Source organism: Arabidopsis thaliana, chromosome 3, assembly GCF_000001735.4.
Source record: "Arabidopsis thaliana chromosome 3, partial sequence".
In the NCBI taxonomy this organism is placed as follows: Eukaryota; Viridiplantae; Streptophyta; class Magnoliopsida; order Brassicales; family Brassicaceae; genus Arabidopsis; species Arabidopsis thaliana.
In genome coordinates, this window is record NC_003074.8 from 3,393,727 (window position 1) to 3,417,934 (window position 24,208).

General features: G+C 35.6%; 9 protein-coding genes across 19 annotated transcripts, besides 1 other annotated feature; 3 read left to right on the top strand and 6 right to left on the bottom strand.

Annotated features, from left to right (window-relative positions):
- Positions 1–282: 282 nt before the first annotated feature.
- On the top strand, positions 283–3,800 carry AT3G10845 (RNA-binding (RRM/RBD/RNP motifs) family protein; the record flags this gene model as incomplete). The annotated part of the gene is made up of 17 exons (NM_148707.1): positions 283–316; positions 402–475; positions 550–621; positions 706–756; positions 1,120–1,208; positions 1,405–1,462; positions 1,589–1,638; positions 1,722–1,839; positions 1,984–2,070; positions 2,369–2,449; positions 2,538–2,623; positions 2,845–2,920; positions 3,041–3,102; positions 3,184–3,298; positions 3,386–3,474; positions 3,553–3,576; positions 3,695–3,800. The coding sequence occupies 17 exons, from the start codon at positions 283–285 to the stop codon at positions 3,798–3,800; spliced, it is 1,272 nt and encodes a 423-aa protein (NP_683549.1).
- A 22-nt stretch (positions 3,801–3,822) lies between these two features.
- On the bottom strand, positions 3,823–6,035 carry GLY2 (Metallo-hydrolase/oxidoreductase superfamily protein). Its single transcript, NM_111922.4, has 7 exons — positions 5,750–6,035; positions 5,531–5,653; positions 4,964–5,125; positions 4,765–4,843; positions 4,505–4,618; positions 4,226–4,402; positions 3,823–4,104 (listed from the first exon to the last, which is right to left on the bottom strand). The coding sequence occupies exons 1-7, from the start codon at positions 5,794–5,796 to the stop codon at positions 4,030–4,032; spliced, it is 777 nt and encodes a 258-aa protein (NP_187696.1). The 5' UTR covers positions 5,797–6,035; the 3' UTR covers positions 3,823–4,029.
- Positions 5,824–7,200, top strand: AT3G10860 (Cytochrome b-c1 complex, subunit 8 protein). 2 transcript variants are annotated; one of them, NM_001337900.1, is made up of 3 exons: positions 5,849–6,258; positions 6,740–7,029; positions 7,086–7,200. In NM_001337900.1, the coding sequence occupies exons 1-2, from the start codon at positions 6,089–6,091 to the stop codon at positions 6,786–6,788; spliced, it is 219 nt and encodes a 72-aa protein (NP_001327236.1). In that variant the 5' UTR covers positions 5,849–6,088; the 3' UTR covers positions 6,789–7,029; positions 7,086–7,200. The 2 variants fall into 2 exon arrangements, with proteins under 2 accessions (NP_187697.1, NP_001327236.1); NM_111923.5 differs by lacking the exon at positions 7,086–7,200 and having other exon boundaries at positions 5,824–6,258; positions 6,740–7,015.
- Positions 7,098–9,050, bottom strand: MES17 (methyl esterase 17). Its single transcript, NM_111924.3, has 4 exons — positions 8,623–9,050; positions 8,394–8,534; positions 8,194–8,328; positions 7,098–7,792 (listed from the first exon to the last, which is right to left on the bottom strand). Exons 1-4 carry the CDS (start codon positions 8,884–8,886, stop codon positions 7,502–7,504), a joined length of 831 nt encoding a protein of 276 aa, NP_187698.1. The 5' UTR covers positions 8,887–9,050; the 3' UTR covers positions 7,098–7,501.
- Positions 9,051–12,073: 3,023 nt separating this feature from the next.
- Positions 12,074–14,195, top strand: AT3G10880 (tropomyosin). 4 transcript variants are annotated; one of them, NM_001337902.1, is made up of 4 exons: positions 12,074–12,240; positions 12,366–12,456; positions 12,537–13,444; positions 13,899–14,195. In NM_001337902.1, the coding sequence occupies exons 2-3, from the start codon at positions 12,366–12,368 to the stop codon at positions 13,403–13,405; spliced, it is 960 nt and encodes a 319-aa protein (NP_001327510.1). In that variant the 5' UTR covers positions 12,074–12,240; the 3' UTR covers positions 13,406–13,444; positions 13,899–14,195. The 4 variants fall into 4 exon arrangements, with proteins under 4 accessions (NP_001327510.1, NP_001327511.1, NP_187699.2 ...); NM_111925.4 differs by lacking the exon at positions 13,899–14,195 and having other exon boundaries at positions 12,089–12,240; positions 12,537–13,771; NM_001337903.1 differs by lacking the exon at positions 13,899–14,195 and having other exon boundaries at positions 12,089–12,240; positions 12,548–13,771.
- AT3G10890 (Glycosyl hydrolase superfamily protein) lies at positions 13,606–15,274 on the bottom strand (the record flags this gene model as incomplete). Its single annotated transcript, NM_111926.2, has 4 exons — positions 13,606–14,113; positions 14,235–14,569; positions 14,643–14,837; positions 14,945–15,274. 4 exons carry the CDS (start codon positions 15,272–15,274, stop codon positions 13,729–13,731), a joined length of 1,245 nt encoding a protein of 414 aa, NP_187700.1. The 3' UTR covers positions 13,606–13,728.
- Positions 15,275–16,525: 1,251 nt separating this feature from the next.
- Positions 16,526–18,344, bottom strand: AT3G10900 (Glycosyl hydrolase superfamily protein; the record flags this gene model as incomplete). The annotated part of the gene is made up of 4 exons (NM_111927.1): positions 16,526–16,895; positions 17,293–17,627; positions 17,752–17,946; positions 18,018–18,344. 4 exons carry the CDS (start codon positions 18,342–18,344, stop codon positions 16,526–16,528), a joined length of 1,227 nt encoding a protein of 408 aa, NP_187701.1.
- Positions 18,345–19,184: 840 nt separating this feature from the next.
- Positions 19,185–20,293, bottom strand: AT3G10910 (RING/U-box superfamily protein). The gene has a single exon (NM_111928.3). It carries the CDS (start codon positions 19,885–19,887, stop codon positions 19,342–19,344), a length of 546 nt encoding a protein of 181 aa, NP_187702.1. The 5' UTR covers positions 19,888–20,293; the 3' UTR covers positions 19,185–19,341.
- Positions 19,950–20,018: a sequence feature (AT3G10910.uORF1).
- A 1,913-nt stretch (positions 20,294–22,206) lies between the features above and the next one.
- Positions 22,207–24,083, bottom strand: AT3G10915 (Reticulon family protein). 7 transcript variants are annotated; one of them, NM_001161131.1, is made up of 7 exons: positions 23,628–24,062; positions 23,445–23,480; positions 23,366–23,372; positions 23,130–23,310; positions 22,892–23,033; positions 22,719–22,791; positions 22,249–22,541 (listed from the first exon to the last, which is right to left on the bottom strand). In NM_001161131.1, the coding sequence occupies exons 1-7, from the start codon at positions 23,769–23,771 to the stop codon at positions 22,375–22,377; spliced, it is 750 nt and encodes a 249-aa protein (NP_001154603.1). In that variant the 5' UTR covers positions 23,772–24,062; the 3' UTR covers positions 22,249–22,374. The 7 variants fall into 7 exon arrangements, with proteins under 7 accessions (NP_974275.1, NP_974276.3, NP_001189857.1 ...); NM_001337904.1 differs by lacking the exons at positions 23,366–23,372; positions 23,445–23,480 and having other exon boundaries at positions 22,243–22,541; positions 22,719–22,788; positions 23,651–23,730; positions 23,863–24,063; NM_202546.4 differs by lacking the exons at positions 23,366–23,372; positions 23,445–23,480 and having other exon boundaries at positions 22,207–22,541; positions 22,719–22,788; positions 23,651–24,062.
- Between the last annotated feature and the right edge of the window lie 125 nt (positions 24,084–24,208).

Below are 24,208 nucleotides of genomic sequence, written 5' to 3' on the forward strand. Positions count from 1 at the left end.
CACACACACACACTTGATCCCAGACTTGAATTGAATCTTGCTTGGTTGTGGAAAAAAGCCCAGGACTAGCCCAAACCAGATTATTTTGTTGTTATGAAACCAGATTGGTTGGTGGCAATAAAAGCCCAGGCCTAGCCCAAACCAGATTATTGTTGTTATGAATACCTTACCTTCTTTCTTTCTTTTTTGTCAAGTATCTTACCTTCTTTCTAGGGTTGTTATTATAACTTTGAGTCAATTGCCTTGCCGGAAAACAAAATTGGCGCTGTTTTCACCGTCTCCATGGCCAGTTCTAGCAAGGAAGTTAATTTATGTGGTTTGTTTTCAGTGGCTCTGAGCTACTATCTACTTGGCTGTTGATTTTATTTCTTTTCTTTTCCATTGATCTGCTCTTCTTTTAGGTAAGAGAAATCCGGAAGATGATGATTTGGAGACCAAACCGTTTCTCAAGAAACATAAGGACGAGGAGAAGAAAGTAACGTCGGATCACTCCACTTTTTTTTTTTAATACATACACCACTTATGTATGTATGTATGTGAATGTAACAGGAGGAGACACCGGAAGGACTTGCTGATAGCCTCCAGCACAAGTCTGATCAAGCTAATTTAATCTCTCTCAAGGTTTAATATTGTAATAAGTTTTATTATGTTCAAATTAAGCATCTTGTTCTCCAAAATCTGTTCCAACGGCTACTCGCTTAACAGGAGGAGGAAAGTACTGTGGAAGGACGTGATGACACTCCCGATTTTGTTGAGGTAGCTACCTCTCCTTATGCAATTTTGTTTTGTCCTTTTCGTCATGCTAACACAAACTTCTGCTTGGCTGTTAAATTCAGGAAGCTTCCGTGATAAAAAAATACGCTCTTTATGGGCCGTATCCCTCACCGAGCCCCATTATCACATATCGTCGCTTTCTTCAAAGATGTTGGAGAAGTTGTTCATGTTCGACTTGCTATAAAACGAGATGGTGGGCGTACTGGCTCTGGCTTTGTTGAGTTTGCTTCTCCCTATGAAACAAAAAAAGTGAGACCAGTTTTTTTTTTCTTTGAAAACTTGTGTATAGTTAGTTATATGTTTAAACGTATCCAAGGTTATTTTCTGACGTTTTTTTCACTCTAGGCACTGGAAAAGAAGGATGGAGAATGTTTGCTCGATCGCAAGATTTATCTTAAAGTGCCTAAGCTAAGCTCTTCATTGACTCTTCCTACGTAAGTAAACATGATTTTTCCACGTTTTGTAACTGATTGCTAGACTTTTTGATACAATATCACAGAAGACTAAGGCTTTTCATTTTTTGATTAATTAGGTATTGCATAGATCACCAGGTTTGGTAAGGGAACAAGACTTTTTTTTGAAGTTTTTTTGTATACATGTAGAGATCACTAGCGTTTTCCATTTTTCTAGGTACCAAGACTTCCTTCCACGACAAGAAGATGAGACACCTCCCGCCGATTTTGCTGAGGTACCACCCTACTGCCCTCATTATCTTCAAAACGCTCGAAATGTTTACTTATTTTCTGGGGCTGAATCTTGCTAGCTACTTTTTCCTTGTTTCCTGCTAACACACTTGTTCCTGTATAATGCACAGGAAGTTCTCTTTGTTGCCAATCTCTCCCCCCAAACTAAGATATTAGATATGTAAGTAGCACTCCCACTTTTCTTCTCTGAGCAAAGAAAAAGTAACTCTCCCATCACTCATATTTTACCCTCCACTTTTGCAGCTTCGGTTTCTGTCAAGATGTTGGAGAAGTTGTTAGTGTTCGACTTATTGCAAACCATGAGGACAAGCCTGTGGGCTGTGCCTTTGTTGAGTTTCTTTCTGCCAACGAAGCAAAGAAGGTGAGACTGGTTTTGTAGTCATGATGGACGATTTTAGTATTTTACTAGTCATTTTGAAAATTAGTGTATACAAACTTATGATGAAAAACATACTACTAGTTTTTTGAAAGCTGGATAGCTGATTAAATCTTTTTAATACTGTAGGTGCTGGAAAACAAGAATGGTGAATATTTTCATGGTCATAAGATCATTTTGATGAGAGGACATGGTGAAACTCCCGATTTCGCTGAGGTACCTCTTCTTGTTGTCTTCACAATATGTCAGGCTCAGCAGAAACCTTTAATAATAATAACAGAAATCTTGTGTTTTTTTTTTGTGCAACCTTAAGTCCTTTTCTTCTTTGCGTCGTGCTAACTCACTTGGCTGTTAAACGCAGGCTGTTGCCACAAGTAAAAAAAAGACGCTCTTTGTTGCCCATCTTACTCCCCAGACTATAATATCAGATATGTAAGTAGCACCTTAAGATTTCCTCTTTCGTTATTGGAGCAAGTTTCTCATGACTAATATTTTATCCTCCACTTTTTTACAGCATCGACTAATTGTTAACCACACTGGCAAGCATGTGGGCAAGGGATTTGTTGAGTTTGCTTCTGCTAAGGAAGCAGAGAATGTGAGAGTTGTTTTTCTAGTAATTGATGAAAAGTAATGTATACAAGTCGCAGTCATTTGATTAGTTAAACCGTTTATTTATACTCTAGGCGCTGGAAAAGAAGAAGGGTGAATATTTGCAGGATGGCGAGATTTTTCTTAAGGCGGCTAACATAGCTCCATTCCCTCCACCCAAGTAAATTAATTTTCCATGTTATGGAGATTTGTTGCTGTCAACTTATTGCCACCACAGAAGACTAACACTAATATTATATTTCTTAACTAGGTGGTGCGTAGATCACAAGGTTTGGTAAGGAATTTTCAACTATTTGCATCTTGAGGGTTTGTTATCAAGAGCACATTGGGTGAAGTTTTTGGTATACATGTAGAGATCACAAGGGTTGTTTAATGTTCCAGGTACGAAGACTACCTTGGACAAGAAAGAGATGAGGCAGCAGTGGAAGGACTTGCTGAAACTCCCTATTTTGTTGAGGTACGCGTGTTGTTATCATCTTCAAAATATGTCAGGCTCAGAGGGGAAATGCTCAAGTGTTTGATAACAAAACTGTTACCTCCTTAGAGCCATGCTAACACACTTGGCTGCTAAATACAGGAAGCAAGAAAAAAGACGCTTTTTGTTACCAATCTCCCTCCTAGAACTAGTATACAAAGGATGTAAGTAGCACCTTTAGTTTACTCTTTCGTTCTTGGAGCAAGTTTTTCATGACTGATGTTTTATCCTCTTCATGTTTACAGGTTGTATTTCTTCCAAGACTTTGAAGTTGTTCGTGTTCGACTTATTGTTGACCAATCGGGTAAGCATATGGGCTGTGGCTATTTTGAGTTTGCTTCTGCTAATGAAGCAGAGAAGGTGAGTAGTTTTTATAGCAATGATGAAAACTAGTGTATACTTACTTATATGATGAAATTGTTTTGATGAAATATTTTTATACTGTAGGCGCTGGAACAGAGGAATGGTAAAAGTTTGCGCTATCACAAAATCTTTCTTGAGCTGGCTGAGATAGCTCCATACCCTCTCCAACACATGTACATTGATTTTCCATGTTATTGCTCTAGTTTTGATGTCATAACAGAAGATTAACGTTATCATTTTTTGTTAATTAGGTACAAGCTTGCAGAGAAGCTTTGGTAAGGGATTTTTTAACTACTATTTTGCCTTTAAGAGATTTTTTGTTATCAAAGGCAAATTCGGTGAAGTTTTTCGTATAAATGGGGAGAGATCACAAGGGTTTTTGATACAATGCAGGTACGAAGACAACCTTCTACGAGAATCGAATCTGAAGCAACAGAAGGCAAAATCCAACGGATTCTGCGGTAAGAAGATTACCTTCTCTTACGGGGACGACTGCTAGAAGATGAAGAAGCTCTCTTTTTACGGGGATTAGTGTAGACACTGAAATTATTATCCATAGTAAACTGAAAATTCAAAAAGGGAGTACGGCTTACAGGTCGGTCTGATTTCGGTTTACCAAACCGGTTCACAGTTTCACACAGAATATCAACATTACTGGTTCATACACCTTTTACAGGATCATTCAACACAAGTACACAAAACATAGGCAAGAAGCTCTCCATTTATCATCATCCCCTCCACTGATCCTTCTTGTTCCGAACTTCCCTCATTGTATCAATTGGCGACTTGCAACCGAGTTTCTCCTGGAAAATAACAAAGTTAATCTCGATATACGACAAGAAAGTAAAGATCGATATCAACAGTGATAGCTGATAAAACCGAATCATGAATTGTTCAAGAAGATGAACCAAATGGAGTAATAACCTGTATCTCTGGCTTATCAACACGCATAAATGGATTTGTTTCGAGCTCTTCCTCCAGTGTTGAAGGGATTGTGGGAAGATCTGCTTGGCGCTGTTGACGGGCCCATGCTAACTTCTGTTGTATCTTCCCGTTGTTTGGTTCCACAGTTAGAGCAAATTCCAAGTTCTTAACGGTGTACTGAGAACCATAAGAAATGAATAGCGGATTATTCAGTTTATAGGCATCCATTTTTATGAGTTAAGAACTCAAAAGACATAATGAAGCTGTTGATTTTTTTACCTCATGGCCGCAGTAAACCTGTGTCGGTTTAGGTAATGCAGCCAGAGTCACACACAACGACTGATACATCTGCTCAGCTGTCCCTTCAAAAAACTTCCCACATCCAGCAACAAACTGTATAAAATCAAAGTAAACACAGCTTAATGTTTAACTCATAACTATCTCCATTTAGACATTTACAGAGATAAAAGATCTACGGAGAACATATAGGGTCCATGGTAGGGAAGAACAAGAGGATTCAGCTTAATGTTACCACTTACAAGTGTATCTCCGGTGAACACGGCTGGGTTTTCTCCTTCTTTTCCGTTCACATAATAACTAATGTGACCCTTGGTGTGACTGTAACAAGTAGATATATCAGAGGAATCAGCGATGACAAGAGAAAATGACTGAGTTAAACATCAAGTAGATTAGATGCATCTAAATTCATTGGAAAAAAAAAAAAAAAAAAAAACAAACCAAGGAGTGTGGAGAGCCAATATGTTAATATCCTGACCCAAAGTCAGCTTGTCACCATTATCAACCGCATCAGTGCAACCCTTCACCTTATCCAGAGAACCTCCATATACTTTGATATCAGGAACCAACTGCTTAATCTTCTCGTTTCCACCGGCATGATCCCTTTGATCATATCAAGCCACCAATCAAACAATGAGTGTTAAAATAAAAACGTCGCCTCAAATCCAAATTTCATCGAAGACAAAGGCAACCATCATATGGTACATATATAATAAATCTTGCATCTTCAAGAGGTGAAACATTAATGCAGAAAGTATCAGACTTTAACAAAGAATCAGACTCACGAAGATGAATCTCTAAGTCAGTTGAAACTGATAGTAGGAAAAAGCTAAACACTTGATCAGAAAACTGAGAGATTTAACAATAGACTTGTACTAATGTTAATGTCTAGGACCGGAATCTAGCATATGTCGATATCACTGAGTAATAAGAACCAACAGAGAATCTCGGAGATGAATCAAATAAGATAAGTTACCAGTGACATAGAGAGAAGTGAGGTTTACTTACCAGTGATGATGCGTAGTGAGTACGAACTTGATCTTAGCTTGGTGCTTCTCAGCCGATGCGATCACCTTCTCCGGATCAACTGGATCCACAACCGCCGCGTCTCCGGTGCTCTCATCGATTATCCTGTTTTTTTTTTACGAAGAAAGAATCCTAAACTGATGATGAACCGAGTCAGATTAAGAAGCAACGAAATTGAAGTAGGATATCAAAATGGCTCACAGATAAGAGTAGTTGTCTTGCAGACAAGGAACGTGGAAGATCTTCATCGTCTCCTTAGATCGATCGTCCTTCTCCTCCGGAACACTAGCTGTATCATCATCATCATTTATGTCTGGACTAGTGATTTATCTATTTCGGTTTACTCAAACCGGATCGAACCGAAACAAATCAGGATAAATTTTGCAGCCGGTCATCCGGTTCAATTGTAATTGTAACTGAACCGGAATCGGATAAAAAACATAAGCTTCGTTGAGAATTGTTTATTTTAGGTTTTGGGGGAGATTCGTTCTCGTACTGTGGATTGTTGTTGTTGGGATTATCTGGGAAGAGAAAAAGAAAATGGGGAAGCAGCCGGTGAAATTGAAGGCGGTGGTTTACGCACTTTCTCCGTTTCAGCAGAAGATCATGACCGGTCTCTGGAAGGATCTGCCGGAGAAGATCCACCACAAGGTCTCTGAGAATTGGATCAGCGCCACTCTTCTCGTTACCCCTGTCGTTGGAACCTACTGGTACTCTATCTCTCTTTCTATCTCTCTCATCAATCGATTGGTAAAGGAACCTTTGGATCGAGTTCCGATCTGGTTGATTGTTCTTCGATCTGTGTCATCGGTCTTGTGCGGCGCATATGGATATAGGGTTCTTCGTTTGTGTCATAGGAACAAATGAGAAATGATAGGATTTAAGTTAGTTTGAGATGAGTATTAAGTGGAGTGTAGTATATAGAGACTCTCAGCTAGAAAAAGTCTTCCAGGTATCAAATTAGTATTGTTGATGAACCACTCTGTGGAATTGCATTTCAAGATGTTGAGGATTTAAATGGCTTAGTCGTAATCATTAGCTGATTAGTGTGGTTCTATTAAAACTGTTGAGTTCTTGCTTGTGAAGCTATTAGTTACCTGATCGATCTAAACATTACGGGTGCTGCATATTATGGTCTAGTTTCTAGTCATCTTTTGTGCTTATTCTTTCAAATACACACAATGAATGCAGGTATGCTCAGTATTTCAAGGAACAGGAGAAGCTTGAGCACAGATTCTGAAGCATGAAGTCACTCCTTTTCTACAAGAACCTGACAGTTTGAAGTAATTTCTTTTGTTTCAAGCCTATAAATTTCACAAAAACTCTTGTGGGAATCTTCTGAGTCAGTTTTTCTGAAACTCTTTTGCTAAATAAATGTTTGGGTTTCATGACAATGACTCTTGTTGTTCATCTTTCTTGATATATGGTATGAAAATTGGATTGAATCGAGTAATATATTGATCCCTCAAAACAACTATTAGGCAAAATCAAACGCTGCCTATGTTCCCTTAAGACATCAACTACAAACAACTATTAGGCAAAATCAAACACTGCAAGTCTGCAACCACTCCTACAAGGTTTGTGATGAACAGAGTCGTTGGTTGGACTAGAAATGTTGTCCATTTCATCAAGTACAGTTCAGCGGAGTCATTCTCTTCGTCTAAGGCTTTTGAGGTAACTGTGAAGTTGGTGTCGATACCGGCTAGGACTTTAAGTAGACCTTGGAAGACTGCAAATTAGTGATTTATATAAAACTACACGATTTGCCGAAATTTATTTCACTTTTGTGACGCAAGATAAAATTAAGCAAAACATAATTTATTTCAAAACGATTAATATAAAATACCAAAATGTCACAAAAATCAAAAATAAATAAACACTCCCTCGACAATACTGATCACTTAACCGGTTTTAAAACCAACAAAAGGCAATCCTTTAGTTCTTTAAATAGTTTTAGATAGAACCGACGGAAACGGCAGCTTTGATGAGTAAACCAAAGAGAACAAAAGGGTTAGAGAAGAAAGGAGAATGGTCGCTCTCCAATTCGTAAACTTGGCTAGGTGGCCACCGTCTTATCATCGCGTCTTGCTGCTCCGGTTTCATGACCCGGTCGAGTAACGTCTTGATGTACACGCGCGGCACTTGCTCCTCTTGTCCTTTTTCTTTTTCCTCTTCTTCCAGTTTTGCTGTCGTTAACGCCAAAATTGGTGCTGGTCTCATCATTAATGCAGCCAAGGAACATTCCTTTACACCAACACAACAACAACAACAAAAAAAAGTATAAGAACAAGGAATTTGGATTTGATGAAATAGTTTGTAATATTTGATTTGATATGCATGTTTCCACTCCAATTCGATATGTAACATCCACACTACCATAATTCTACGTACATAGCAGACAAATTCACGAATATTTAACTTTAATAATGGAAGATTTTTGGATATATATATACCTGTATAATTGTTTAGTTAAAGTTATAAGAAAAAAACACACATATATAAAAATAAAAATAAAGGTTAGTTATGAACATTGCAAATTTTGTATTAAATGGTGATTTATTTTTATAAGGAGTTGGTCGAATTTTCCTACACTTAAACACATTAAATCTTTTGAGATTATATATGAAATGAAACAGTAGAGAAACCTGTTGAGGACTCATGTGGTAAAGTAGTTTTCGTCGGTATTCAGGTTTGATAATAGCACTGGTGGGAGGATTCTCCGGTCCTAGACCAAAACCAAGCTCGTAGACATCACCATGTTCTGATAGATCAGGCACTCCCTGTGACAAAGAAACATAACGTCACACACAAGTTAACTTGACTTTAAAGAAATGTGTATCATTACATCTTTCATATCTTCATCTGTCTGAAGCCCGTTTTTGAGCATCGAAGCTCCAATAAAAACAGCGAGACAGATCTTCTTAGGGAATCTCTGTATCGCACTCGTTAGGCTAAGCCCTCCTGCACTGTGACCCACAAGTATCACCTGATGAAAAAAACAGAACAGAGAAAAACAGAGTGAGTTTGCTTCAGATTCAAGAATCAATTCATTTGAGTTCTGAATTAGGTTTCACCTGTTCTTGTTCGGGGAAAGAGGAGAGGAAGTCGATGAGTGGTTGGTTGTATTGGTCGAAGGTAGTGAGTGAATCCACGGATGAAGAATCGATGCCGGAGGATTTGAGGTCGATGCAAGTGACGGTGAAGCCAGAGACTTCCATGAGACATTTGATCTTGTACCAGCACCATGATCCTAAGCTCATGCCATGTATTAGCACAAAGTGTGGTGGTTTTCTACTTGGTTTGAGTTCTAGGGTTTCTTCTTGATTCTCCTCCGCCATCGATTACGCCGGAGATTTGCCTGAGATTTTATTGGGGTTTTTCCACGGAATGCTCTGTGTGCCTTGTCACATTTGTCAAACGCATATATAGTGAAAAATATCTTTTGTTTCTTTCTCAGTTATGTGATTTTTTATAATATTAAAAAATAATTAGTAATTAATTTCTACTATTAAGACATGACCAGTATACTTAGGATAGAAATTTAACAAGGAATATATAGAATGTCTACTTGCGTATAATGTGTAGGATTTATTTCCAAAAAAAAGGATTTGTTAAGCTAAAAATGAGCAAAAGGAAACTATATAAATTTAATTCTCATTTGCTTATTCTATTATATAATTTACTAAATAAATCCTTTTTTAATTCTACCAAAAAAACAATCCTTTTTTTAATTGGTATAAAAATATTTTTGTCCAATATTAATCCGAACCACCCATAAGTTCAAAATTTATTTAGTAAAATATATAATAGAATAAGCAGTTAAAAATTAATTTGTTAAAAAAGATATTCCAAAAAAGAATAAACTTTATTACCATGAAATAGACATTGGTTCTTTGCACAATGCTATTTTTTTTTTCCGACATAAACACTTCCTTTTTGCAAATTCTGATTTTGATGCAGCCGTTACGATAATTGTATTTGTTAAACTAGCGTTGTTACGATAATTTAAAAGGAAATAAAGGTGAAGGAATTTTAGAGAGAAATATATATATATATATATATATATATATATATATATATATATATATAAAAATCAATTTATCGTTTTGGTTGTGGATCCGACTTTTGCATATGGTCACTGATTTATTGCATATTCATAGTTGGGGTAGTCAATGGGTAATAATTGTGTGTCTGACTATATGCTTATTATTTACTATTTACGTTTTATCCGCACTAATTAAGTTTCTATTCTCTATGTCATACCATTAAAATAATTTTTGATCGGAATGATCCAGTTTAAAAGTTCATAGTTATTTCAAGATCATACGATTACAAGACGGTAAGGAGGACAAATTATAAACGACTTTCAATCTAAACTAATAAAGAAAATCCATTTGATAGCGCGCTGGGTTCAATTTATAAAATGTTACTTAGATTCAGGTATGTCACGTGTGTTATCAAGACCCGTGCTAATGATTTGTTTTGTAATTTGATTAAAGTTATACTTATACTATAGCTAAAGTATTTTCCCGTCAGTTTTCTAACGCAGAGATAATCAATTTCATTGACCTATTTCATGCTCGTAACTCTAAAGAAAGAAAGACTACAAATCTTTCAATGAACAAGTTGGTTTTAGCTAAAGTTATGAACCATATGAATTTGCGCAAGGGAAAAAGTTCAAAACAAATGCAAATGGTTGTAATTCAAAGGTTATAGGTTTACCGTACACGTCAAAACTCAAAAACTATTGACTCAATTAATTAGTTGGTCATATGCAATTTTCACGTTCAATAATCCATTTGAAATTGAAAATATGCACCAATTATATCATAAACCTTGCTCGGAACCATTAAATTATAAATGGAAAGAGATTTGACTTTTGTGTAACTGTTTTTCTGTCTTTTTTTGTTTCTATCTCATTGTTAAAAGAAAAATTAAAGAATGATAGGAAAAAAAACATGAATAAGGTGCAAATAATTAAACACTGATTGAAAAGGCAAAAAAGGAGAAGTGTCACAAACAAAGATGAAGAAGATATCTCCTCCTCCTTTTCAGTGGGTAACGAAAGCGTCTTTTCTATTATTTTTTTCCCGTATCCCTAATTTTCGGTTTTTGTAACTCGATTTATTTTCTTCTCTATGCTCTAGTCTAGACAAACCAACGTGTGAATGAAAATGACATATGCTACATTGCTACATGACTTTGGATTAGTCCATATTTTGAGGGTTTTCTACACATTCATTTTTTTACCTCTAGCCACGATTAAAGTTTTAAAGAAAATCCAATCACAAAAAAAAAATAAAAAAAATTGAAAACAGTTTGTAAAAAAGATCATCATTCCACAATACATAGCTTTTGTTAACATTTTGTGAAAAGGAAAAAAATTGCAATAAGTGAGAGATGACATATGATATGGTCAGACGAGAGACATGTGCCTAAAGGAAAGCCTTTGCCAATTGTCAGTGTCTTTGTGGACAAATGGAATCAGATTCATTTTTTATTACGTGTAACGTTTTTGCCACTATATAATTTACTTTCGTCTCATAATTATTAACCAAAACTGTTCCAAGTTACTACTTCGTTTGACGAAAAAAGAAAAAAAAAGTTACTACTTCGTTCTGTTAGGAATGATCAATTTTTTAACAAATTGTGTCAACAGTAGAACAAGTATTTAAGTTTGGTAAGGAATAAAACTTAAAAACGACGACTAATGTTAATTAATTTGGATTGATCTTTCAGTTTCTTTAGGTTTAGACACCCCAACGTACATGATAACTATAAAAAACGTATATGGTACATGTTAACATATACATTATTTATTTTTATCAAACTGGTCTCGTAGTCGTAAGATCAGTCGAAACCCATCTTGAACACTCGACCATGCATGCAGAAATGATTTTACTGAATCAGTAGGCATAAATTAAATTTTGAATACACCAACTCCAATAGCGTGTGCACTAAATATGACATGCATATTGGGCTAGTGGAGAAATTAAAACCATTTCATTCAGTCTGAAAAGTTCTTCGTGAGTTAAGCTTATATATATATATATATATATATTCGTTTATAACCGTTCAATCATTGTGGATTCTCTATTAGCATTCAATAGTTGTTTTATATATGTAGCATAAAACGCTAATACGTGCACTTTCTAATTTTTTTTATTTATATAAGAATATAAAGTTTAAGAGATCTATTATCATTCAAATCAAAGAAAAAGAATGTGAAGGCTACCGTATATGTGTAACCTGATCCTGTCTCATTCTTTTTATTTTTGATAAAATCCTGTTTATTAATATGTTTTGGTCCTAAATCTTCATTTTTTTTATTGAACATGCCTAACTTTAACCAAAAAGAAAAGGAAGACAAGAAAAAATAAAAATCGTCAGCTTTGGAAATATGTGGTTGTGAGAAACGCAATTGGATAAAAAATGAATAAAGTCGATAATACACACGAACACTAAAGTCAAAGTGCATTATCTCTTTTTTGTTTTTTAGGGTTTTACTTTTTTTCTACAAGTAAATTTGAATCCAAAGAAGCGCCATTTTCTATGTCACTGTGCCTCACAAAATCTCTCCAACTTCCTCATCGTAACACGTACCCCTAATTTCAAAATCATCTTCATACTATTCCCCTGTAAGCTCTTAATCGACAGATCTTGGTTTCTCCTCTCAACAAAATCAAGTCCAGGTCAATAATCTTTCTCTCTCTCTCTCTCACTGAATTCAAGTATTCGGGGTCTCTGATTTAGGGTTTATAAATCTACTGTTTTGGTTCTCTGATTTAGGTTTTTTTTTCTTCTGTTTATATGTTAGATGGATTTAATCACAGAAACAGAATCAGAGAATGTTGATGATTCTTCCTTGTGGCTCCATAATTCTAAGTCATTAGCAGACATATTAACAGGTATAGATATCTACTTTTTGCTCATGTCCTGTCTTTAATTGGTTATTCTGTTCAAAACATAGACTGATAGACCTTCTCAGAGATAAATCAGAATGTTCAACAAATGCTAAGAATGATTGAAGATAGCAAACCCGAGTCAACGGAGAAATTTCTTTACTTATATCAGTCGCTTGGTGAAACTTACAACGACTTGAACCAGGAGCTCCTCAACGGCCTTCTCAAACTGCCATGTTCTCTTGTAACTTCAATGGGTGCATTGAGCACCTTTAAGCCTGATAAGTCTCCTGATTTGGAGTCAGGAGGAACCTCTTACTCATCTCTGAATCACCAAGTGGTCTCAACAACGAGTAGCGAAAAGTCGCAGAGCTTGAAACTAAATGATGAGGTTGAGAAGAAAGACTCTGCATTTTTGCTTGCTGATATGTTTTGTGCTGAGCTTGAAACTGCACGGAGAGAACTAGAAGCTAGAAACATAGCCATTGAAACTGAGAAAAGGTATGTGGTTGACTTAGAGAGTAAGCTATCAGATTCTGTTTACAAGATTGAGAAATTAGAAAGCGAGCTCGACGAGGTTAAAGAGTGTTTAGGTGTGTCAGAAGCAGAGGTTTCAAAGCTAATGGAAATGTTGAGTGAATGCAAGAACGAGAAATCGAAACTGCAGACCGATAATGCTGATGACTTGTTAGATAGCCTAAGAGCAGAGTTGAGATCAAGAGAAATCCAGATTGAGCAAATGGAGGAGTATTTGAACCAGGTTTTGTGTCTTAATGAAACTGAGATTAAATCTGAGTCAGAAACTGACAAGAATATTGTGGAAGAACTGAGAGCCAAAGTTGAAGTGTTGGAGAAACAAGTGGAGTTGCAGAGAAATGTGATAACAGAACGAGAGGAGGAGAAAAGAGAGGCTATAAGACAGCTCTGTTTCTCTCTGGATCATTACATGAACTGATATTTGGAGCTTGTAAGATCACTTTCAGACAAGAAAAAGGTATCCCTTGTTAAGTAATTTGTAGAAGAGATCATATGTTTTTGAATGATGCAAACTAATATCTGAATTCATCTTATAATCAAAACTAGTGCTGAGCTAAGATCTAAACACATGTTGCATCATCATCTTCTACATGTTTTTTCATTGAATGCTTTTATAATGCTGAGACTTTATAAAATGTATAACTGAGTTTAGTTTGGCATTGGCTAAACTTTAGGATTACACTTCGGTGAATGTATAACTGAGTGTCTTATTATCGTTGCAAAATTATTACAGAAGACTATTTAAATTTTAGTTTTTGATAACTTTCCTTTTCCACGAATCAAACCCAGCTTTCGTGATTCCTCAGTTATAATATTAACCGTAGTCGAATTTTCACTAAGTACAATGGAGAGGGGGTCTTTAAAGTTGTTCATGCCATCGCTAATAACGTGCCAAAACAATGCTCCTGCAGCTGGACCGCCTTTTTCAGCAGACTCGTAAATGGTGTCAAACGTTGCGTTGAACACTGCGTCTCTCTGAGCCTGAGTGTAGCCTGGTGTGTTCGTTGGTTTCCCGAATTCTCCTAGGATTAGAGGTTTTTTAAGAATGTTTTGTGCATCTTCAAGGTGACATTCGAGCCATTTTCTTAACAAGTTTAATCGAGATTTCTCATCCAAGTTTGGAAACCTGCAAAGTCGAAAAGTTTGGGATGATAACGAACATGTTGCAAAATTAATGATTTTAATAAGCTGATGTGTTCAAAAAAGAAAAAGTTAGTACGAAAATGTGAGTTTATCATTGTATCTACCATAAGTCGGGGTAAGAGTGAATCGATGCGAAATCAATGGCATCGAGTTTGTGATTAGCGATGAAATCAGTTCCAAGAACGTTGGCTGCAACCGGATTTAGAGATGTCTTTCTTTGAGGAGATGAGTCACCATAGAAGCCTTCAAGACCAGTAGAGAGGAGATGCTTTGAGTCAACAGATTTCACATAAAGAGCCATTTCATTCATCCAAGCCGTAAGGGTTTTTCCACTTGGATCTGCTCTGCATTGTGGTTCGTTCATAAGCTCCCAACCCATAATGGTTGGTTCATCTTTGTACTCAACTTTGGTAAATGTATTCACTCTGTTCACCATAGTCTACAACGAGAGAGAAAATTAAAAAGATCATAGGTTATATAATCAAAAAGATCATAGGTTCTAGTATTTGTACCTTGACGTGGTTCTTGTAGTACTGTTTAACAAGAGGGTTTGTGTAGAAATCGTCATCTGAAGATACGTTTTGGCCTGTGTTTTTAGCCCAATCAACGTATTGTTTCCTCCCTCCAAAGTCAGAATAGTTATTGACAAAGGTGATTATCATTTTTATACCGAGTCTTTTTGCTTCCGCTATCGCAAAATCCAAACCCTTTAATTTCCACCCGGAAAAATTTAAGAGTTAAGACAAACTAATTCATTATCAATATAAAACATACATTTTTGAGCTGTTTCTCTCTATATTAAAGACCTACTTACCTGAAAAGTTTTTTCATCGTAGACACCAGGGGCAATTTGGAGAGCGCGGTAGCCGCCATCGCGGAACCCCCAAGTGCGGACGATGGTCAAATCGTGAATGGTTGCATTTTGAAACACATAAGTGATCTTAAACCTTGTGGTCGAATCGGTGGCTTCGTACGCGAGCCAGTAGGCATTGAAGCCATTAGCGTAAAATGGTTTCCCATTGAGAATAAACTGGACGCCTTTTCTACTCACGAAGCCATCACTCGACGCAGATTTTACTCCTAGATCGCTAGAGTTTTGTGCGATCAGAATTGCTAAAAGCACGACAAAACACAAACACTTCATATCCTTTTCTACTTTGTTTTTGTTTTTGTGCTCTTATCGTTTTCATTTCAACGAATATATATATAGAAGGCATAAGTGCTTTCTTACAATTGCAATGCATGAACATTCTAAGTCGTGGATTTTCATAATTATACACGTGACATCCATAATATATAAGAAATAAATAAACAATAATTTTTACATATAGTTATTAAAATAAAACAATTATTATTACAACACATAAAAAGAACAATTAGAATTTATAGAATATCACCTTTTATGGTCTAGTTATTTTGTAATCTTTATTTGAAAACCGTTCATTGACTAACTTTCATTGTGGTCAACATGTTGATTATCTTCCTAATCAATACTGGCTAACCATATTTATTCTTCTAATGACCTTCTTTGGTTATTTCCCCTTGAAATCAGTCACCAAACTATATGATTTGTTTCCCTCGATGCCTCTCTAATTTCAAAATTCAGTGGTAGCTCAAATTATCTTCTTAATTTCAAAGAAAACACACAAACAAATAATGTTAATTATCTTGAACGCAAACACATTCAAATTAAATGTGAAAATGCAAAAGCAAACAATTAACTCTAATGCATACAACATACCTAAAAAAAGTAAATGCCAAACTACATCAACGTTAGACAATAGCGCTAAATATATATTTTAAGAGTTAAGACATCAGTTTCAATATTTCTAAACCCAAACAAAAAACCTAAATGCAAACGCAAAACATATAATATTTCTTCTTCTCTTCTCCAATCAAAATCCACAAAAGCAAAACAAACAAAAAAGCACAAATAGTTTCGAGAAAAACTAATTTGGAAGTGGTTAGAATTTTAAGATTGTTTATACGCTTTTTTTTTTTCATGATCTGGATTGTTTATACGTCAACAATAACAAAAATGAAATATGAGTTTTCCCTTTATGAAACTTCTAAACGTGAAGCTATTATCTGGTCCCCTCAATATAATTTTTGTAGGCCACTACGAGAACTTTACTTATCATAATGAGGCCCAATAAGGCCCACTGAAGACCTATATTGCTGCTGACTTGTTAGATAGCCTACGAGCAGAGTTGAGATCAAGAGACATCCAAATATAGTTTTGGAATGTATAAAAAGTTGGATATCATTTCAGTATATAATAGAATTTTATTTTTATTTTTTATCATTGCATTACATATTTTCAAATTATAAATGCTATAAAATATTAAATAAAGACTTTATTTAAATGTTAAATTTTGATTTTGCTGACTAAACTTTACTTTCTTGTGGTCTCACCAAGCAAACCCATCTTTCGTGCATGCTCACTTATAATATTAACCGTCGACGACTTGTCACTAAGTATAATGGAGGAGGGACCTGCAAAGTTGCTCATGCCTTCGCTAATAACCTCCCAAAACAATGCTCCCGCGGCCGAACCGCCTTTTTGCGCAGATGCGTAAATGATGTCATATGTTGTGGTGAACACGCCGTCTCTATTAGCCAGAGTGTAACGTGGTGTGTCCGATCCTAACCCAAATTCTGCTAGAATTACAGGTTTTTTAAGAATGTTCTGCGCATCTTCGATGTGGCCTTCAAGCCATCTTTTTATGAAGGCCAGTCGAGAGTTCTGATCCAACCTTTGAAACCTGTGCATAAATCCAAAAAGTTCAGTGGTTGTTGATTTGTAAACCCTAATAACATTTTTTATTTATAGAATCGATGTTAGAGTTTTTAGCTCTGACATATATACGATTAGGATAGATGAAAATAAGTAGTTTTACATACTGATATGGATAAAAAAAAAAAAAAACCAATTGCTACTTTTGCAAAAGAAAATCTAGGAAGATAAATCCCAAATGATAGCATGGGTGGATTATAAAAGCAAAATAAATGTTTTTCCTAGGCTGAGGTGTTCAACAAGGAACAAAAAAAGAGCAAGAAAAATATTTCTGAAAGATTGTTTGTCCTAAATGAATGTACATTATAAAACTTAGTGTGAATATGTCAGATTATCATTATATATAGATGGGCATTGTGTCATACCATAAGTCACTTCCACAGTGCATCGATGCGAAATCAATGGCATCGATATTGTGATTAGCTATGAAATCAGCTCCAACTGTGTTGGCTGAAACTGGATTTAGAGAATTCTTTCTTTCAGGAGATGAATCACCATAGAAACCTTCATGACCAGTAGAGAGGAGATGGTTTGGATCAACTGATTTTACAAAAGGAGCCATTTCATTAATCCAATCCATAAGGGTTTTTCCACTCTTATCCACACCGCATCGTGGCTCGTTCATAAGCTGCCAAGCCATAATGGCGGGTTCATCTTTGTATGCAACTTTAGTAAATGTATTCACTCTGTTTAACACAGTCTACAAATAGAGATAAAGATATCATGGGTTATATAAATTATGGTGTAAAATATATTTTTGTTACGAATCTTGAGAGATTAAAGAAGATATATATAAATTTTGGTTAATATGTATTTTTTTTTACCTTGACGTGGTTCTTGTAGAAATCTTTAATAACTGGGTTTCTGTAGAAATCGTCATTGGAAGATACCACTTCGCCTTTACTTCTAGCCCAATCCACGTATTGTTTTTTCCCTCCGTAGTCATCCCAATTATTGACAAGGAGGATTATCAATTTTATACCGATTCTTTTTGCTTCGGCTATCACAAAATCCAAACCCTTGAAAAAAAGAAGACAAACTAATTAACAAAAAGTAACATATATTTAGGTTGAAAAGGCTTCACACTTACCTGAAACGTTTGTTCATCGTAGGAACCAGGGGCTGTTTGGAGAGCGCGGTATATGGCGCCATCGCGGAACCCCCAGGTGCGGGCGATGGTCAAACCGAGACTAGTTGCGTTTTGAAACACATTAGTGATCTTAAATCTTGTGGTCGGATCGGTAGCTTCGTACGCGAGCCAGTAAGCATTGAAGCCATTAGCGTAAAATGGTTTCCCATTTAGAATAAATTGGACGCCATTTCTGCTCACGAACCCATCACTTGGCGCAGCTTCTACTCCTACATAGCTTTGTGCGATCACAATCGCTAAAAGCACGATAAAACACAAACACTTCATATTCTTTTCTACTTTCTTTTTGTTTTTGTGCTCTTATCGTTTTCCAACGAGTATATATATATAGAGGGCATACGTGCTTTCTTATAATTGCAATGCATGCATATAAACATTCACTAATTCGTGGATTTTCATAATTACACGCGTGACATCCATAGTAAATAAGAAATCATCAATGTACAATAATTCTTACATATAAGATCAAAATATTAACTAACAATAATACATTCTTTTATTATTATTATGATTTATTACCTACAATAAGAACAAATTATAATATATATTTGAGAGAATATCACCGTATCATTAATTTAATAGTAATATATAAGTTTTTTTTTTGTAATATTTAACTAGAAGTTGTTAATTATCTTCCTAATCAATATGAGCTTAGTAATTGGGCCTATTTGATCAAATTAAATAATAACAATAATAATTGGGCCTATATTTTTATTCTTGTAATCATTATCTTTGTTCTCTTCCCCTTGATATATGAATTAGCAAAGTAAGTAAAAATCATGTTGTTGCATATTGAGTCTGTATTTCTTCCGTTTTGTAAGAAATTTTTTGTTGGGCTTCTGTTTTAAAACTATGATTAAACTATTTACAAAATATAATTATGATATATTTTTAACAAAAATCTTTTGGATCTTAGATCCATAATCCTCTCGGAAAAGGACCAAATCCGGTTAATCAAATCCATTTTCCGTTGTCGATACTAAAACTCCGAATCTTGATAATTCTCCTATTTAGGTGATCAGTACACCAAAGTGTTGACACTTGACACCGTATCTCTCAATTATTTAATTATTTTAAACTAATAAAACGTAAAAATTAGCAAAGACTTGCTTGATTTCAAGAAAACCCATCACACTAATTAAATTCATCAGAACAAGAATATGTGAAAATAAATCACATTAGTTTGCACACACACAAACAATTCCAACCAACAAAAACCAAGCCCACTTGAGAGAGCATAATTAAGAAATCACCGATCATGTCCCTATACGATGGAAACTACCATGTCCTCGTCCCGCCGGGAAACAGCCATCGGCGAAGGCTGCTCAAGGAGTAGCGATTGTCTACAAGTGGGGCAAGAGGAACGTGAGAGCAACCAAGTATCGATGCACCTCACGTGGAAGCCATGGTTACATTTAGGTAAAACCCTAACTTTTTCTCCATCTTCGAAATCTCCCAGACAGATCAAACACTCCGTAGCTTTCATGTCTATGATTCCTGATCCGTACAGTCCCACGGGGATTTGTTTCAACGCCTGTTTCTTGAGACCCGTGGCAGCCGCTAAACGTCCCAAATTTGCGTTTGCGTTTGAAGCGTTTGAGACTTGATCATCCGAAGTGAATCTCCGAGTTATGCGTAGCACACATCGCAAGGCAGAGTTGAGGCTTAGAGCACAGATTAAAGCGCAGAGTAAAGCAGCTAAAATGATAACCATGTTAGTGTCGAAGTAGGTGTCGTTTATGCCTCCTTTGGGTTTAGGGTTTGCGTTGGCGGGTGCGTTTGCTTGCGGCTCAAGTAGCAACCGACCCATCTTTTGAGGTACGCTTGAGAAGCAGAGGAGAGAAGGAAAAAAAAAGCTTGATCACTTCACCTTCAAGACTCGTCTTGTTGGACAAATCGAATGACAAAAGAGATGGAGAAGAGAGAATCGATATCCCTCATGTTCTTAAAAACTCTTAATGAATTAATCTCTGTACTCTTTATTTCTGAGCTTTGATCTTTTTCTGATTTGCTTCTTCCTCGTGACTTGTGTGTAAAGATGGGAGGAGGCAAAAATATTTATGGCAAGATTGTGATAAAAGGAGTCATAAATGAATTTATGGGCGACTCTCTTTTGAGAGATATGATGATGTGGTTGGTCCAAGAAATTCTTTGGTTTTAAAAAAACCATATCATTGTTATTATTTATATATGTAGCAAGTGAATGGTCACTTTTTAATTTTGTTTGTATTGGTTGAGGTCAAATTTTTATTCGCTCTATATATCGTTTGAGAGGCTAGAATCAGTGATTTTCATATTAATAGAAGCAAAAATGCAAATTTTAAAATTAAACGTTGGTATATCATGGTCATTTAATTCTATGTTGTTTTGAAACATGCGCTTTTTGGCCTGTAAGATTCCAAGATTAGTATACACTTTGATCCGGAATAATAATAAAAAAAAAAGTATGAACATTGATTTACAATTTATGCTTAAAACACAAATTAGAACATGTATTGGGCCACTATATATATAATTTATACCGTAAATGTATGTACCAAAAATAATTTTGATCTCTATTTGTGGCCTTGTGGGACACAATCTTTGTTCAAATGTTTATTGTATCGGTTGTGTATTGGATAAATATAAAGGATAGAGCAAAGAAGAAGACAAATAAGAAAAAGATTAGTTTAGTAGATATGAGAATTGACAACTAACAAACTCATTATTAGTGGTTTTAAGAACTTTGGAATCAAGCTAAAAGGAATTAATTCTCAATTAAGAAAAACTACAAATGAGATTTGATGTAGAAAAGCAATATTGGATTATATAAACTGTATGGTTGGGGTATCACATTCCCAACTAAACATGACGAATATAATTAACATATCATATATCGATTTATTCCATGGTTTTGGTTTTCTTGTGGGTAGACACATCTTTAATAACCAATTTGGTTTTGGCTACCACCTTGGTTTCGTGTATTTGGTCAAGGCCAAAAGATTTTCCATTTGTTTGGTCATTGCAAATTCCATATGATGGTATGTAGAATTCGAAGATTCTGATGATGAAAAAATAATGTATATATGTAGTTGGTTTACGAATCAAATGGTCCAAACAAAATCATGTGGCACTTACGGGTCCACAACCACAAGTATAAGAAGTCCAATTCAAACACACTAGTTAATGTAGAAATACAAATAAAATTAAATAGAATTACGAGTTCACGCAAAGGTCACAACACTTGTCTCTCTTAGCTTCAATAAGTTCCATTAGTTGATAACAACACTCCAACGTTAGAGATCCATCAAACCCCATACACGAGTCTATTTTGTGTATTTACTATGTCTATTTATCAGATTCAAATGCTTGGTTAGAAGTTGCTATGGGTCTCATATAGTCAGAAAATTTAAGGTACTCGTATTTAATTCGTATATGTACATCAGTACAGATAACATGTACATCTATGTCTAATTGATCAAGTTGTTAGAATAAAGAATAATTATTTAAATTTAGATGATGGCCATTTTAGGTTATACTAGACATAAAAATGATAGGATATATATAAAAAGTTGAAGACATAAAAAGATCAATACATGATAGGATTTATATATACAAGCAAATGAGTACTGTATGAGTTGTGAAAGATAAACATATATACCACCACGAAAGAGTGTGATACAAGTAAAATTCATTTAATTAATATAAAATATAGTAGGTGGACATGGAGATGGAATACTATATCATCATAGAATTTCATTTTATGTAATGAAATGATAGTCGTTGAAAGAAAACATGATAAATTAAAATGGAATTCGTAGGAATACGTAATAGAGTTTGATCATCTTCATTGATATGACCATGTATAATACTATAACAACACAAGTGACTACACCTACTCAATCATGTAGTATAGTCATTACTTGTAGACTTGTTGTAGCACTGTTTTTCTTTTCCTGACGTCATATTTGTAGCAAGTCCGATTAAATTGTGTAAGTGAGGTTCTTCTGTGACGTGAACACGTGACCTAACATTCTCAGCATATGGGCATTAAAGTTGGGCTAGTCAAATCCATCTGAAATGTGAGTATTGTTCTGCGCCACGACGTCGTTTAACGAACAGCGGTGTTAAACTTTTTTTGTATTTTTTCCTCCAGTGGTGTTAAGCTTCAGACGAAGGCAAGAGTTAATTTAGTTGAACAAAGAAACCATCTTATATTCATTCTGGATATGGCGTTTAGTTATACTACAAATGGTGAATAACAAGAAAAGCTAAACAAAAACAAGTAAAAGCATTCTCAGAATCACCAAAGTTAAGCTCATGAATCTTTATCCTTGGATAAGCTCCATGAGAGTCTGCTTATAACATTTTCGTCTACTATTTTGTAGTGGTGAGACAACCGCCTGTGAATCGTCCCGCAACACTTGTCTACTTTGCTTTGATATTTACTGTACAAAGCCGGTATTGTTACAGATAGGATGGTCCCTGTTCACACCATAAAAAGTATAAACTTCATATAAGAATTTGGTTCACTGAGTTTAAAACAACAATGTCGCAGGAACTAAAACGAGATCAACAAGCCAACGTGGGGGATGAAACTGAAGGATCAAAAAACATAGAAGCTTTTTCCTTTCATTTGCATTTAAGGATCAAGTTACTAACCGATGTAAAGAAGAGTGCAGAGAGATATATAGCTACCAATGGCAGAGAGAAGCCACAGACAAATCACCACCTGCTAAAGAAAAATCGTCAGACCAACAGTTCAGATGCTTAACGGTTCCCATGTCATTTCACTCAACATCATCGTGAGTTTCTGAATGGGTTAGCTTCATAACCTTGAAGAAGAGTCGAAAATCGTTGCCAACTGTGACATCATGAGCCATTACAAGCAAGTGATTGAGTTTTATACGGAAAGAAGCTGCAGCACTATTCACCATTTCCTCTGATAGAACAAGCTCTGGCAACGAATGCAACTGTCTGCTTATAAAGAGATAACAGGTAGAAATCATCACTAATCAGTCACATAACAGCAAAGAATTAAGAAAAAGAAGACTAGTGAAAAGTAGAGCGCACCTATTCCTAAAAGCAGAAACCCGGGCATGAACGAATGATATCATGATCACGATGAGTAAGACATCCGAAGAAACAGATAAGAAAGGCAACCCGGAAAACTCGAATATAAGCCAGGCTACAGTTGATATAATGATAACCCCCAAAGAAAGATGTCGCCTCCTCCATAAGAGCAAGTCAGCAGCTACATCAAAGAACAAAGCCATACAAAAATCACAAACAGTAGCTTTTTGCTGGACCTATGAACTCATCATGCGTATCCAGAGATTTGAATCAATCAATTTCTCATTCAAAATCAAACCTAAACCTAACTTTCACCTGCCAAGTTTTCCATTTTCTACTATACCCAAAATGCTAAATGTACTTACACACATGACGATTTTCACAACCAACCAAAATCAGAAACCCTAACTATTCCAACTATCATCCCCAATTTGAATTTTCTGTTCTGTAAATCCGAGAAAATTCTCATCACAAACTACCAAAATGATGAAAAAACACAAATTCTGGAAAAAAGAACTCGCCTTTGCCACCACCCATGAACTGATGAACCGTAATCTGCCGACCCAACAATCGATAATCCGATGACGATCCTCCTTCATTTCTTCCATCGAAATCACCATCGATATCACTTAAACTATCCATCGGAGAATTAAAAAAAAAAAACCGAATTTACACAAATTCTCCGACTTCCAGGTTCCTATTTCGATCTCGCCGACTCCGATTTGAAATTTACCTTAAAGATACGATCTCAGTACAATGGTTTGTGAAAGCAGCTAGATTGATGGGAGAATGACAGCGATTGGGTGGATTATCAAGGAGGAACCAAATAGAATTGGCTTTCACATGCATCCAACAAATTCAACATTTGGAAATTCTCCGTTTCTAGTCAACTTTCTTCATTTCTTTATTTTTTTCCTGTGAACAAACAAAAAAGTAACATTTAGCCGTCACAAAATATTAAAAATTACGCTTTATTATATTAAGGCCTTGGGCTCACTAATCCAATATTACGGCCCATAAATAAAAATCACATGTCTACGTGTCAAAACAGTCACTTTTCTCTATACATGACAGGCAGT

What these genes read in the sequence shown, in the direction of transcription:
- GLY2 (NM_111922.4), bottom strand. Translation starts at nt 5,796, where the DNA reads ATGAAGATCTTCCACGTTCCTTGTCTGCAAGACAACTACTCTTATCT. An exon ending in CAAGACAACTACTCTTATCT is followed by an intron (nt 5,654 to 5,749) that starts GTGAGCCATTTT and finishes AAAAAAAAACAG; the next exon opens with GATAATCGATGAGAGCACCG. An exon ending in TTGATAAGCCAGAGATACAG is followed by an intron (nt 4,105 to 4,225) that starts GTTATTACTCCA and finishes GTTATTTTCCAG; the next exon opens with GAGAAACTCGGTTGCAAGTC.
- AT3G10860 (NM_111923.5), top strand. Translation starts at nt 6,089, where the DNA reads ATGGGGAAGCAGCCGGTGAAATTGAAGGCGGTGGTTTACGCACTTTCT. An exon ending in CCTGTCGTTGGAACCTACTG is followed by an intron (nt 6,259 to 6,739) that starts GTACTCTATCTC and finishes CAATGAATGCAG; the next exon opens with GTATGCTCAGTATTTCAAGG.
- MES17 (NM_111924.3), bottom strand. Translation starts at nt 8,886, where the DNA reads ATGGCGGAGGAGAATCAAGAAGAAACCCTAGAACTCAAACCAAGTAGA. An exon ending in CAGATGAAGATATGAAAGAT is followed by an intron (nt 8,329 to 8,393) that starts GTAATGATACAC and finishes TCTTTGTCACAG; the next exon opens with GGAGTGCCTGATCTATCAGA. An exon ending in ACCACATGAGTCCTCAACAG is followed by an intron (nt 7,793 to 8,193) that starts GTTTCTCTACTG and finishes GTTGGTGTAAAG; the next exon opens with GAATGTTCCTTGGCTGCATT.
- AT3G10880 (NM_001337902.1), top strand. Translation starts at nt 12,366, where the DNA reads ATGGATTTAATCACAGAAACAGAATCAGAGAATGTTGATGATTCTTCC. An exon ending in ATTAGCAGACATATTAACAG is followed by an intron (nt 12,457 to 12,536) that starts GTATAGATATCT and finishes AGACCTTCTCAG; the next exon opens with AGATAAATCAGAATGTTCAA.
- AT3G10910 (NM_111928.3), bottom strand. Translation starts at nt 19,887, where the DNA reads ATGGGTCGGTTGCTACTTGAGCCGCAAGCAAACGCACCCGCCAACGCA.
- AT3G10915 (NM_001337904.1), bottom strand. Translation starts at nt 23,978, where the DNA reads ATGCATGTGAAAGCCAATTCTATTTGGTTCCTCCTTGATAATCCACCC. An exon ending in ATTTTCGACTCTTCTTCAAG is followed by an intron (nt 22,789 to 22,891) that starts GTTATGAAGCTA and finishes TTTCTTTAGCAG; the next exon opens with GTGGTGATTTGTCTGTGGCT. An exon ending in CTGCACTCTTCTTTACATCG is followed by an intron (nt 22,542 to 22,718) that starts GTTAGTAACTTG and finishes TGGTGTGAACAG; the next exon opens with GGACCATCCTATCTGTAACA.